Source organism: Solenopsis invicta, chromosome 15, assembly GCF_016802725.1.
Source record: "Solenopsis invicta isolate M01_SB chromosome 15, UNIL_Sinv_3.0, whole genome shotgun sequence".
Classification (NCBI taxonomy): Eukaryota; Metazoa; Arthropoda; class Insecta; order Hymenoptera; family Formicidae; genus Solenopsis; species Solenopsis invicta.
Genome location: NC_052678.1, coordinates 2,448,882 through 2,463,109, shown reverse-complemented (window position 1 = coordinate 2,463,109; position 14,228 = coordinate 2,448,882). Strand labels below are relative to the sequence as shown.

Here is a 14,228-nt window from a genome sequence, read left to right as displayed (position 1 = left end):
TGCAATAAAGAATGAAGATTATTCTTTGTAGTTAAATTTTTTCTGTTTTTTCATTTCCTTCCTCGAATGTCTACTTACATATTTTATCTTAAATGCGGAAAGCAGAGTTGCTAGAAATTTAGGGAATTTTTTTACAAATCTTAGTTTTATTAATAGTTATTATCACGGAAAATGTTTTAGAAGAATAAAAATTGTATAAATCTTTATTAATACAATGTAATTATAAATATAAAAGCCTTTCTTCTACAACTCGCTGTTGTTAGTGCGTACAAAGTAATGACATCTATCATTGTTATAATATTCAAACATTTCGATCCTCTTATTAAATTTTCCTCAGTAAGCTGCGTAAATTATTGATCACACCCACTATAATAAAACAGAATTTAAGCCCCCTCTAACCTTAAGCAAGTTCAAGAATAAATTTTTATATTTTCCTCCCCTAAAAATTTCCCTAATCTGTTTATCCTCTCAAAAAATCTCTCTATAGTAATAAACAAAATCTATATGTAGGGGAAAATCCTCTAACTTGGTAACTTTGGCAAAAGTGTAAGGCAGAGTTGCCAAAAGTTTTGAGGAATCAAATTTGGGTTTTGTTAATTGAGATTATCAGCATTTGTTAGGAGCATTTTTTGGGAAAATAAAAATACTAGATTTTTATAATTTCTTCCTCTAAAGATTCTTCTAACTTTTTATCTAAAAATGTTGCTTGTGACAAAACCTAAATTTGGGAAAAAATTCCTGACAATTCTGGCAAAAAAGTGTGAAATCATGTTACGAAAAATAGATTAAAGATGGAATGTTACCATGAATGTGCGTTTTATAGCAACGGCTAATTAAAAATTTTGTCTCAAATTATAAAAAATAAAGGCCTGCACACAAGAGGAATATTAGATATTAGGAATAGAAATTAATATTTTAGAATCCATTTTCTTAATAAATATTAAACGTAACACATAATGGAGATAAATAAAACAATGTGTCGTAAAATACAACATAACTTTATCTGGTTTCTTATTAATGCTAGTTTCTAATATTATAGGCGATGTGCAGAATAAGTTTGTTGGAAGAAATTTTTAATTATTCCAAATTGTTTACTCCAAAGGTCGACGCTATTATGTACAACACTAGGTTTGCTTAAAATCCCCAAAAATGTTTACACTTGAAACAAGATAAATATATATTTGAGCATAGGAAAGAGTGCTTTGCATTACTGAGTGCAAAAAATGCAAGCAATGACAATAGACCTACTTTATCTCTCTTACATTATAATCCTAGAGGTCTATTGCAAATGACAATCATTTTACTGATAAATTTACCGACAGAATTTGCGATAAACTTCAAAAGTGCCACGTGGAGGGCGCACCAATCACAATAGCTTTCACCGCAAGATTCAAGCCACAAAATCCTTTTTTATATTTTCATCAAGAATTGTTGTGCAACATTAAGACACGGTAATAAAACGCGGAGCGAACTTCTAGAAATGACTGCAATTACAGTCATATGCAATTGTAAATATCTTAAAATGGAGAATGACACCAATTCTATAAATACAACGATGTATAAAAAAAATTTGCATATTTTATGCAGAGATGAATTGTTTAAGAGATTCACATTAAAATTATATAATTTAATTATATAAGATAAAATATATAGTCCCACATTATATAAAATCTTCCAATAATTAATTGAATAAATCACTTGTGAAGTTAGCAACCCATTTTTAAAATTTCAATATAATTAAACTCTTTTTTAAATGTGTCATCAAGAACTCTGGAACTCTTTGGGGAAGAGCCAGAACTCTAGTAAATATATTAAAATTTTGAAAATGGGATGCAAACTTTATAAAGGCTGCATCGTAGATCAATCAATAAATAATAATTTTATAATGGTTAATTTGTTAATATCTGTTAAGCTAAATTAAAATATAAATTAAAAATGTTTTTATAGTATTTATTATAGTAATATTATAATATTTACTCTTAAGTATTTATAATATTATAGTAATATTATACTTTGTTATAGTATTTATTATTAATAGATATCGACACTTAACAAATTCATTCGTACATTCAATTAATTTTTATTAATTAAAGAAGAAATTATAGATTTGGTTGTTAAAAATTAACAAATTTAGTTGGAAATATAAATTTAATTCTTAAAATTAAAATTTTTATTCAATGGCTTAAAGAATGAGAAAAATTTCGCTAACACAAAACTTTGAAATAATTTATTTTTTTATTTCTAAACTGTAGCTAATCAAACTTCAATCTAAAATACGAAATCAAATATAAGAGAGAGAGAGAGAGAGAGAGAGAGAGAGAGAGAGAGAGACATACGTATAATTATGTTTTTCCCCCTTTTTTCCTTAAAAAAGGAGGCTAATTCTGCTTATCAAAAGTAAAGGTCCAAAAATAAATACATATCAACTTTTTTTTGTTAATAAAAATAAAAACTTTGAAAGTGCACAAAATGGAATATATGTATGTGGAATATAGGTATAAATAAAACGAGTTTTTAAACTCTAATTAGTTCAACTAAAATTTCAATTTGAAGAACAAATAAACAATTTCAGTTTGAAGAAAAACGCTAATATCAACGTCAAAAAGTTTTTATTAAATCAGAGACGGATTAAAATATCCTATACACAGCGTCTATTAAGTAAATGTCTATTTCTTATATTTTGGGAAAGTCTTCAAAATGATGAAAAACTGTGAAATACTATTCGATCATTTCGAGAGACTATTTTTTAAGGGAGTTGAAGAGATAGATCAGCACCTCGAAATGCTCGAATACGTATTTCGCATTTTTTTCATAATTTTAAACAGTTTCCAAAATGTAGACAATAGACAGACTTAATTTAATATAAAATATTTGTAATTAGATTTAATGAAAAAACTAGTCGGGATTCATAGTCTATTCTTATTTCAAGGTGCTCTCGAGTAATGTTTTAAAATATTAATACGGTTCTCTCATTGGTTGATGACATTTTAAGATAGTATTTAAGACGATCTTAAATATAACAATCTAGCAAACGAAAATAAATTGAAATGGATAGAAGTGGATTCATTTTGACATTTTCAAATTTGCACTTCCGATATGAATCTATCCGAATTCAAAGTGATGAATAGCACATTTAGTATTCGAATTATTTGAATCCAAAAATACTCGGAGATTCTAAAGTGCGAATACGGATAAATTAAAATAAATTGCAATTTTTAATTTATTTGAATTTATTTTCGTTCGCTGGGAATCAACTATGAATACCGACCTAAGTAATGATCACTGTGAACCAATCATTATGATCAATCGCAACGTGGTCAAACCGGACGTTTCCGACAAACTTTATAGACACCCTATATATGCATATCCGGCGCACGGAGCACCGGCAAAATCATGCACCCGCCTCTCTCCTACGTGACTATCGCTAAGTTAACCTACAAATTCTATTAATCGATTATCGAGCGCCGAGGAAAAAGTTTTCGCCCGAAATCCGCTCACTCAATAGAACGCACCGAATGCGATCACGTTCAAGAACCATCATAATTGCCGATAAAAATGGACCACCATTTCTACATCGCGATGCGACAACGCGACGGTGTCCGGTAAAGCTGTTAAAGAAGGCGGCCATGTTAAGCGTCATCGTGCCTGATCGTGCCGCCGCCGCCGCCGCCGAAAAACCGTTGCATGATCTCACGGCCACGTTCAGCTATCAGCCGAGTGCTCTCATGCATCATTTTATCTTTGTTCAACATTCGGTGAATGAAAACGAAATGATGCACACGAGAGCGTTTGAGCGACGCTTTTGTACGCGGCATCGAAAAATGCGAGAGCTGCGGTTGGACGGAAGCGCCGAGAATGTCGAAACTATAATTTTGGCTCCGTAGACACGTGGGCACGATCCCCTCGATAAGACCTCGGTGAAAAGGCTCCCGCATTCCCGTTTCCCTCGTATCCGTGTGCACACATTGAGAGAAAACGCCTGCCCATCTGAAGTTAGCTGCGTTCCGGATTCTCTATAGTGCACGTAACACATCCTGTATGAAAATCGGAACGCTGCTAACTTCAGATGGGTAGACGTTATTGCTCCTCGCGTATATCGTCGGGAGAGGGGACGAGATCGCACGGACGATTTTCGACTGCCGTCGTGCAAAAACGTAACGGAATTCACGCGCGAGGACACCGCCACCGTCGCTACCGCCATCGTCGCCGCTACCGCTAACACGCCACACCCTTCTCGACGCGCTCGGATTCGGAATCGATCCTCGAACCGGCGAGAACGAACGCACCCAACGACTCGTGTGCCGAGGATGTACTCTCGTCGCTATCTCGCTATCCAACGGCGAGTGCGACAAAGACACTCGCGTGCACTCTATAGGACCCGATCGATCTGTCGCCGCGTGTCTTCGAGGAACATGTCCGCCGCTGCCGCCACCACCACCACCACCACCGCCTCCCGAGTGACTCGTCATCGTTCCGTGAACCTCACGACGGCAAAGATTCACCGTCCGAACGTGACAATGTCCGCCGATGACGATACAAAGTGTCGCATAGCGACAGAGGCGATCAACCAACCAACCGACCAACTGACTGGCTGGCTGGCTGATTGACCGGCCGGCCGGCCGGCCGGCAACGGTGCACGTCTACGTGGCATTATATTTCGGGGTTAGAAAGCAAACGAGCGAAGAAACGACGACAATGTGCATGGCGCGCCACACCGCGCGTGGCAAGGCTCGGCTCGAGCTCACTTGTTCGAACCGGTTCGCCGTTTCGTGCTCGGGCCGAATGAGCTCGAACGAGAGAACCGCGCGCGCGGACGATCGGGACGATCTCGTCGGAGCACATCTGTCCTCACTCCTTCCTTCTCGCACTCCCGCGCTCCTCGCCCGCTTTCGCACTCTTTCCCTCGCTGCCGACAAAGCGTGGCTTACCGCGGAGGGCTCCTTACCGCTCCGCGCACTTTCCCTTTTATCAAGGGGGCGTGCTACCAAATCTATTTGTCCCGTCTCTCCCTCGTTCTCGCATCTCGCGATCTCCCACTCGTTTCGTTCGATCTTTTACCATCCTCACGCTCTCACTCACTCACTCTATCTCTCTCTCTCTCACTCTCGCTTACTCATTCTTTCTTTCTTTCTCTCTCTCTCTCTCTCTCATTATCGTTTCTTGGTATATTCTTTCGAAGCTGCTACTCACTTCGAAGCCCTCGGATTTCGCCCACACATTGCCATCGTGTCCGGCAATTGCCGCTTTGGTAACACACCTAGACGCGAGCAGTTGCTTATCAACGTAATCCTGCCAGCTCATTTTTGAACACAACGGAGGGGAGAAGGCGACCGAAAAAACCGTTCACTACGCCACACTAGACGACCACAACCCGTCACCGACTGCCTCGTCTCGCGACTACCGATACGTGCTTCGAAACGCCGGTCGTTCCGCCGCCCCACTTCCCTTTCAATTCTACTCCTTTGCCCCTCCCAACGTCTATTGCCGTCATCGCGAAGTCGTCCTTCTCGCAGTTCCGTTGCTCCCTCTACCGAATTTATTCGTAACCATCAGCACATGGATTCTAGGGACATTTGTATAGTCGATTATAAAATAAAACATTTTATTTGCATTTTTGCACAAATAATATTATATTATCACTATTTCGTATGAAACAATTATATTTATAGTCATAAACATGTAAAAATGTGTATTTTTTTTATTAATATACATTTTGCAAGTCGATTATAAAATTATCTCATAATTTTCATAAAACTATATCGTATTCCATTTGCTGACTCAACCCGACTTCAAGTTAAAAGTTGGTTTATACTAGCCGTAACCGTAAGAAATTGACCAATCATAGTCGATATATAAAAGAATAATCGACTATGATTGGTGAATTTCTTACCGTAAAGACTATTATAAACCAACCCTAAGGTTGGCTTAAATGTCGTCTACAATACAGTCGTTACGATGTTGCGACGTTGCGACGGGCCAATCAAAGAAAAGAAAATATGATTTTTTCTTCTTTGATTGGTCCGTCGCAGAGTCGGAACATCTTAATGACTGTATTGTAGACGTCGCCTTATGCAGCCTATAACCGCTAACATATGCCGTAATCTGTAAAGGGCCTCGCACATGAAATGCATAACATAACATAAGCATAACATAAGACTGACGGACCAATGAAAATGTTATGTAAATCAATATGGCGACTTTATGCTGGATGATCATTGGCCCATCGGTCATATGTTGTGCTTGTGTTACGTTATACATTTCATGTGCGAGGCCCTTAAGAATTAACCAATCATAGTCGATTACTCTTCTACAACTCGATTATGATTAGTCAATTTCTTACAGAATCCAGCATAAATTAGCAGTTACGGCCTGCATCCCCATTTAAATCCGCGTAACTTCGTAAACAATCTATAAATCGTTTAATGACTTATCAATTTCAAAACTAAAGATTACAAGTTTTAAAATGCATTAAAAAAATTTTTTTACGATCATTTTTGACAAAGTTGCACTCTCTTGAATTACGCCTATTTTTCGGAGTCAGAATAGGTGTTCATATTATTTTGTCCAATCCCTGCAGATTACGTTTCAAAAGAATGCATCAAATGCTAAAATTGAAAAATTTAACAATTATTTTTCACAATTCTTTTTATTCTTGTTTAATCATTAGAACAATTTATTTCATTGCAAACTTATTTAGCTTATTCGATATTATACTTGCTTAAACTTTTGTAACACCTAAGATGTAAAAAATAAAGTTGAATTAACATTCATTGTTCATTAAATTAAATTTTTTTGTTAACATATATTTATTCTCTCCCTTTTCCTTTGACCAATTAAGTTATGATAAAGATTTTTTATAGTGCAACTATTCAGGACACTGTCCGATTTTAACAAAATTCTCAAAGGTCAAACCTATGTAGAAACGTTGTTAATCCTTTGTCCGGAATAATTGCGGTATTTAACAAATCTTCATCATCTAGATCAAAGGACAGGGAGAGAAATAAATTATACAAGAAATTTAATTCAATTAGTTTTTTTTACATCTCAGTTTACTAAAAATTAAATCAAGTATTGAATTAATTAAATTACTAATGAAAAACTTGTTTAACTCGATATATAAGATGCACGGATATGTACATACATACATATAACTAATTTGGATGTAATTACGTGAGAATAATTGTCACTGATACCCGCAAAGGTAAGAGTTTATTTTGTTGAAAATGGAAAAAGATGCTGAGCTTAACGATAATTCCCGGTAACGAATGACGAGGAGATTAGAGTTCAGTTTTATGGTAAGGATAAGCTAAAGATAAGATTCTCACACAGAACTAGTTCATATAAATAATAATAAAATTAGTTTATCAGAAGAAATAGTTAAAAAAAAAAAAAAAAAAAAAAAAAAAAAAAAAAAGAGTAATATACTGCACTTTAAAAACAGCGTATTTATTAGCATATGTGGTAGCGAATAAATTATTGTTCGCTTAACTATATGAGAATTATCGTATGACATGAAAATATATATTTCGTATTTACAAAGTTGTACAAGTATAATAATACATATGAGCAATTAGAACACTGCGATTCGCGACGTTCACAAGACAGTTTAATGGTTTTCTTTTCCTTTGCCGGAACCTCACGACGACGACGAAAAAGAGTTAAGACCGGCACACAGCAACTGGCTTTGGATGGGACTTCAAACGTTCTCTCAAATCATCCGTCAAACCACCCAAGCCGATCGACGTGAAGAAGTTGATTGCGAAACGTGTGTTCTTCGGGTCGTTTCTGGGAAATAGTCCTTCAAACACCTCTTGCAACGTAATGTCTTTAACTCGTCCATTTAGCTTCGCTAGACCCATGTATTCAGACAGCTCCTGAAACAGAATCTTGATGAATATTCTGTTGGAACTCGTGGTGTTCTCCTCGTTCAGTTTTATGCACGACAGAACGCTCCACGATATTGAGTCTGTGAACAGTAAATGTGCGAAGAACTTTGACACATTCCGCAATTTGTTGGTGTCGAGACGGTGTATTGTTTGATAGGAATCCCTAAAAATTTGCTCAAATCGCCTCACATATACTTTATTAATTGCGCAAAACCGACCGGCCAAAAGGCCGAAGAACTTCTCATACGTTCGCTTCTCCGCGCAACAGTCCAAAACCATGTGACATAACTCGATCTCCTGCCCAGGTTTAAGTTGCATTTTCAGCAACTTATGCGCGCACTCTTCGAAAACGTTCGACGAGCTTATAGTCAGATATATATCTCGTCGAAGCGCGATCAGATTCGTTTCCGTTTTATCGACTATCACTCCTTCCTTTTCCTCGGCTTGTTCCATGCCACCTTCCTCGTCCGAGCTCTCCTCTTCTCCATCCTCGTCGTCGCCGATGTTCGAGCCACCGATGTCCGAGCAAAGAATTTCTTTACACAGTTGTTTATACTTCTCTTCGGTGGCAAGATAGTCTGGATCGAACTTGAACACATTTAATATACCTTGCGCGTTTATTTCGTCATCTAATTTTATCAAATGCGTTATTTGATTTTCCTCCTCCACAAGATCCAGTTCCTCTGGCACAGCCTCGTGATCTTTAAATCCATCTTTCCTGATCTGGAATATAACTTCTATCATATACTGGACTCGCTTGTCTAATTGTCCCTCGTGCAGTATGTTCCTCAGCGTTTCAAAGATGGCCTCGATACCTCTTCGCGAAAACCCTCTCACTTTCATTCCGCTTTCCTTCAAAAGCGCTATGGCCACTTCGACGGAATCGTCCGTCGGCGTTTCCAACAGCAGAGTCAAGATCTCCAAAACAATGATCTCATAAGCTACATGCTGATTAACTAAATGTGCTATAAAAGTTCCCGAGGATATACACAAAGGCTTATCATTCCTCTTAAATCCACGCTTGAACTGTAATACAAGTCGCGTCAGCACTAGTTCACCTATGTTAGGAAACTTGGAATTTATTACAGCCGTCAGTGCTGCATAAACTGGCGTGAACATCGGTGACGCGGCTTGCGCCTGAATGATAGACCGTGCTAACAAACCTCTACCACGGACAATATTCTGGCGCAGCAACTCCCGCGTTATGATCCCGATATTACTGGTGTTAACCTTGTTAATGTATCCATGGATGGACTTCTTTAGTGCTTCCCATGCGATGCGCTGGTAAGTGGCTCCCGACTTGTCGGTGATTTCCGCTTGAAGCATAAGCAACTTGGCAAGCGGGATGTACGCGCCTCCCGTCTTCGACGTCAAAAGATTTGCCGCTCGCTTCTGCTTGGCGTTCTCCGCTGGGTTTTCTCGCGCCTTGTCCGAATCCCCGTAGTAGCGGCTGCCAATCTCCTCCCGCTTGCCGCCCGCTTCGCCGTCGCTGTCCCTGGCATCTCCACGCTCGTCGTTATATCTACGACTTCTGTGATCGTCACCCCGATGATCGTTTTCACGTCTGGAGCCGCACTGACCGCCGTTACGTCTGGAACTTCCATGATCATCGTTATGCCTGAACTCCTCGTCGCCACGCTTGTAATTCTTGCGCTTGCGATAGTGTTCCTCGCTCTCCTCCTCGTCTCTTCGCGAATGCAATCTCTTCATTTTGCTTTGATATAACCTCAAACGACTTCTGCCTGTCGCGAATCTTTCAGTTATACCGGGTTATATACTATTCTGTGAATGTAAAAATTATTCGACTACGATACTTGTAATTGTATCGTGACACGTAATTAGAGAGAGCTGCGATAAAGAAATCCACATTTGCGTTTACCTTTGACTCACTCGAATCTGATCTTCAGCACTTTCTAGAACTTTCTAGACCAGTAGATTCCACAGAACATATACTATGAGAAATGAAAGCTCAGTACTTAACAGGGGTAACAAAAAGCAAGACACTGCCATCTGGTGGTGAAGTGGGAAATCAAATGAACTGCAGAAAAGAATAAGGGTTGGTTTATAATAGCCCTTACCGTAAGAAATTCACCAATCATAGTCGATTATTCTTTTATACATCGACTATGATTGGTCATTTTCTCATGGCTCTGCCAGACCAGCGCGATTTGCGACACGCGACGCGCGATCATCCAATAGGCGTTTACAATTTTTTGAAAAGACGTACGCCTATTGGATAAACGCGCGTCGCGTGTCGCAAATCGCGCTGGTCTGCCAGAGCCATTACGGTTACGGCTATTATAAACCAACTTTAAGCTGTTAGTCGGTATCATATGTCATTAGCCGTAAGAATTGATCAATCACAGTCGAATATTCTCTTCACATTTGACTGTGATTGGTCAATTTATTGTGATTTATGATACCGACTAATAGCTTAAGGTTGGTTTATTCAGGCCGTAACCGCTAACTTATGCCGGAATCTGTTAGAAATTGACCAATCATTGTCGATTATTCTTCTATAAGTCCTCGATTATGATTGGTCAATTTCTTACAGATTCCGGCATAAGTTATCGGTTACGGCCTGCATAAACCAACCTTTAAATTGAAAAATTTAACAATTACTTTTCACAATTCTTTTTATTCTTGTTTAATCATTAAAACAATTTATTTCATTGCGAACCTATTTAGCTTATTCGACATTATACTTGCTTAAACTTTTGTAACCTAAGATGTTAAAACTGAAGTTGAATTAACACTCATTGTTCACTAAATTAAATTTCTTTGTTAACATATATTTATTCTCTCCCTTTTCCTTTGACCAATTAAGTTATGATAAAGATTTTTTATAGTGCAACTATTCAGGACACTGTCCGATTTTAACAAAATTCTCAAAGTTCAAACCTATGTAGAAACGTTGTTAATCCTTTGTCCGGAATAATTGCGGTATTTAACAAATCTTCATCATCTAGATCAAAGGACAGGGAGAGAAATAAATTATACAAGAAATTTAATTCAATTAGTTTTTTTTACATCTCAGTTCACTAAAAATTAAATCAAGTATTGAATTAATTAAATTACTAATGAAAAACTTGTTTAACTCGATATATAAGATGCACGGATATGTACATACATACATATAACTAATTTGGATGTAATTACGTGAGAATAACTGTCACTGATACCCGCAAAGGTAAGAGTTTATTTTGTTGAAAATGGAAAAAGATGCTGAGCTTAACGATAATTCCCGGTAACGAATGACGAGGAGATTAGAGTTCAGTTTTATGGTAAGGATAAGCTAAAGATAAGATTCTCACACAGAACTAGTTCATATAAATAATAATAAAATTAGTTTATCAGAAGAAATAGTTAAAAAAAAAAAAAAAAAAAAAAAAGAGTAATATACTGCACTTTAAAAACAGCGTATTTATTAGCATATGTGGTAGCGAATAAATTATTGTTCGCTTAACTATATGAGAATTATCGTATGACATGAAAATATATATTTCGTATTTACAAAGTTGTACAAGTATAATAATACATATGAGCAATTAGAACACTGCGATTCGCGACGTTCACAAGACAGTTTAATGGTTTTCTTTTCCTTTGCCGGAACCTCACGACGACGACGAAAAAGAGTTAAGACCGGCACACAGCAACTGGCTTTGGATGGGACTTCAAACGTTCTCTCAAATCATCCGTCAAACCACCCAAGCCGATCGACGTGAAGAAGTTGATTGCGAAACGTGTGTTCTTCGGGTCGTTTCTGGGAAATAGTCCTTCAAACACCTCTTGCAACGTAATGTCTTTAACTCGTCCATTTAGCTTCGCTAGACCCATGTATTCAGACAGCTCCTGAAACAGAATCTTGATGAATATTCTGTTGGAACTCGTGGTGTTCTCCTCGTTCAGTTTTATGCACGACAGAACGCTCCACGATATTGAGTCTGTGAACAGTAAATGTGCGAAGAACTTTGACACATTCCGCAATTTGTTGGTGTCGAGACGGTGTATTGTTTGATAGGAATCCCTAAAAATTTGCTCAAATCGCCTCACATATACTTTATTAATTGCGCAAAACCGACCGGCCAAAAGGCCGAAGAACTTCTCATACGTTCGCTTCTCCGCGCAACAGTCCAAAACCATGTGACATAACTCGATCTCCTGCCCAGGTTTAAGTTGCATTTTCAGCAACTTATGCGCGCACTCTTCGAAAACGTTCGACGAGCTTATAGTCAGATATATATCTCGTCGAAGCGCGATCAGATTCGTTTCCGTTTTATCGACTATCACTCCTTCCTTTTCCTCGGCTTGTTCCATGCCACCTTCCTCGTCCGAGCTCTCCTCTTCTCCATCCTCGTCGTCGCCGATGTTCGAGCCACCGATGTCCGAGCAAAGAATTTCTTTACACAGTTGTTTATACTTCTCTTCGGTGGCAAGATAGTCTGGATCGAACTTGAACACATTTAATATACCTTGCGCGTTTATTTCGTCATCTAATTTTATCAAATGCGTTATTTGATTTTCCTCCTCCACAAGATCCAGTTCCTCTGGCACAGCCTCGTGATCTTTAAATCCATCTTTCCTGATCTGGAATATAACTTCTATCATATACTGGACTCGCTTGTCTAATTGTCCCTCGTGCAGTATGTTCCTCAGCGTTTCAAAGATGGCCTCGATACCTCTTCGCGAAAACCCTCTCACTTTCATTCCGCTTTCCTTCAAAAGCGCTATGGCCACTTCGACGGAATCGTCCGTCGGCGTTTCCAACAGCAGAGTCAAGATCTCCAAAACAATGATCTCATAAGCTACATGCTGATTAACTAAATGTGCTATAAAAGTTCCCGAGGATATACACAAAGGCTTATCATTCCTCTTAAATCCACGCTTGAACTGTAATACAAGTCGCGTCAGCACTAGTTCACCTATGTTAGGAAACTTGGAATTTATTACAGCCGTCAGTGCTGCATAAACTGGCGTGAACATCGGTGACGCGGCTTGCGCCTGAATGATAGACCGTGCTAACAAACCTCTACCACGGACAATATTCTGGCGCAGCAACTCCCGCGTTATGATCCCGATATTACTGGTGTTAACCTTGTTAATGTATCCATGGATGGACTTCTTTAGTGCTTCCCATGCGATGCGCTGGTAAGTGGCTCCCGACTTGTCGGTGATTTCCGCTTGAAGCATAAGCAACTTGGCAAGCGGGATGTACGCGCCTCCCGTCTTCGACGTCAAAAGATTTGCCGCTCGCTTCTGCTTGGCGTTCTCCGCTGGGTTTTCTCGCGCCTTGTCCGAATCCCCGTAGTAGCGGCTGCCAATCTCCTCCCGCTTGCCGCCCGCTTCGCCGTCGCTGTCCCTGGCATCTCCACGCTCGTCGTTATATCTACGACTTCTGTGATCGTCACCCCGATGATCGTTTTCACGTCTGGAGCCGCACTGACCGCCGTTACGTCTGGAACTTCCATGATCATCGTTATGCCTGAACTCCTCGTCGCCACGCTTGTAATTCTTGCGCTTGCGATAGTGTTCCTCGCTCTCCTCCTCGTCTCTTCGCGAATGCAATCTCTTCATTTTGCTTTGATATAACCTCAAACGACTTCTGCCTGTCGCGAATCTTTCAGTTATACCGGGTTATATACTATTCTGTGAATGTAAAAATTATTCGACTACGATACTTGTAATTGTATCGTGACACGTAATTAGAGAGAGCTGCGATAAAGAAATCCACATTTGCGTTTACCTTTGACTCACTCGAATCTGATCTTCAGCACTTTCTAGAACTTTCTAGACCAGTAGATTCCACAGAACATATACTATGAGAAATGAAAGCTCAGTACTTAACAGGGGTAACAAAAAGCAAGACACTGCCATCTGGTGGTGAAGTGGGAAATCAAATGAACTGCAGAAAAGAATAAGGGTTGGTTTATAATAGCCCTTACCGTAAGAAATTCACCAATCATAGTCGATTATTCTTTTATACATCGACTATGATTGGTCATTTTCTCATGGCTCTGCCAGACCAGCGCGATTTGCGACACGCGACGCGCGATCATCCAATAGGCGTTTACAATTTTTTGAAAAGACGTACGCCTATTGGATAAACGCGCGTCGCGTGTCGCAAATCGCGCTGGTCTGCCAGAGCCATTACGGTTACGGCTATTATAAACCAACTTTAAGCTGTTAGTCGGTATCATATGTCATTAGCCGTAAGAATTGATCAATCACAGTCGAATATTCTCTTCACATTTGACTGTGATTGGTCAATTTATTGTGATTTATGATACCGACTAATAGCTTAAGGTTGGTTTATTCAGGCCGTAACCGCTAACTTATGCCGGA

The 14,228-nt window shown here is 38.9% G+C and overlaps 3 protein-coding genes across 3 annotated transcripts in view; all 3 read right to left on the bottom strand.

Annotated features, from left to right (window-relative positions):
- LOC105206360 (profilin) overlaps positions 1-5,441 on the bottom strand; it is a 35,457-nt gene extending 30,016 nt beyond the window's left edge. Inside the window, exon 1 of the mRNA XM_026137107.2 lies at positions 5,191-5,441. Coding sequence (XP_025992892.1) covers positions 5,191-5,301 — 111 coding nt within the window. The 5' untranslated portion in view covers positions 5,302-5,441. The remainder of the gene's footprint in view (positions 1-5,190) is intronic.
- Positions 5,442-7,430: 1,989 nt separating this feature from the next.
- On the bottom strand, positions 7,431-9,894 carry LOC120359627 (pre-mRNA-splicing factor CWC22 homolog). Its single transcript, XM_039457710.1, has 2 exons — positions 9,766-9,894; positions 7,431-9,668 (listed from the first exon to the last, which is right to left on the bottom strand). Exon 2 carries the CDS (start codon positions 9,594-9,596, stop codon positions 7,659-7,661), a length of 1,938 nt encoding a protein of 645 aa, XP_039313644.1. The 5' UTR covers positions 9,597-9,668; positions 9,766-9,894; the 3' UTR covers positions 7,431-7,658.
- A 1,400-nt stretch (positions 9,895-11,294) lies between these two features.
- Positions 11,295-13,758, bottom strand: LOC120359660 (pre-mRNA-splicing factor CWC22 homolog). The gene is made up of 2 exons (XM_039457909.1): positions 13,630-13,758; positions 11,295-13,532 (listed from the first exon to the last, which is right to left on the bottom strand). The coding sequence occupies exon 2, from the start codon at positions 13,458-13,460 to the stop codon at positions 11,523-11,525; it is 1,938 nt and encodes a 645-aa protein (XP_039313843.1). The 5' UTR covers positions 13,461-13,532; positions 13,630-13,758; the 3' UTR covers positions 11,295-11,522.
- Positions 13,759-14,228: the final 470 nt, after the last annotated feature.

What these genes read in the sequence shown, in the direction of transcription:
- LOC120359627 (XM_039457710.1), bottom strand. Translation starts at nt 9,596, where the DNA reads ATGAAGAGATTGCATTCGCGAAGAGACGAGGAGGAGAGCGAGGAACAC.
- LOC120359660 (XM_039457909.1), bottom strand. Translation starts at nt 13,460, where the DNA reads ATGAAGAGATTGCATTCGCGAAGAGACGAGGAGGAGAGCGAGGAACAC.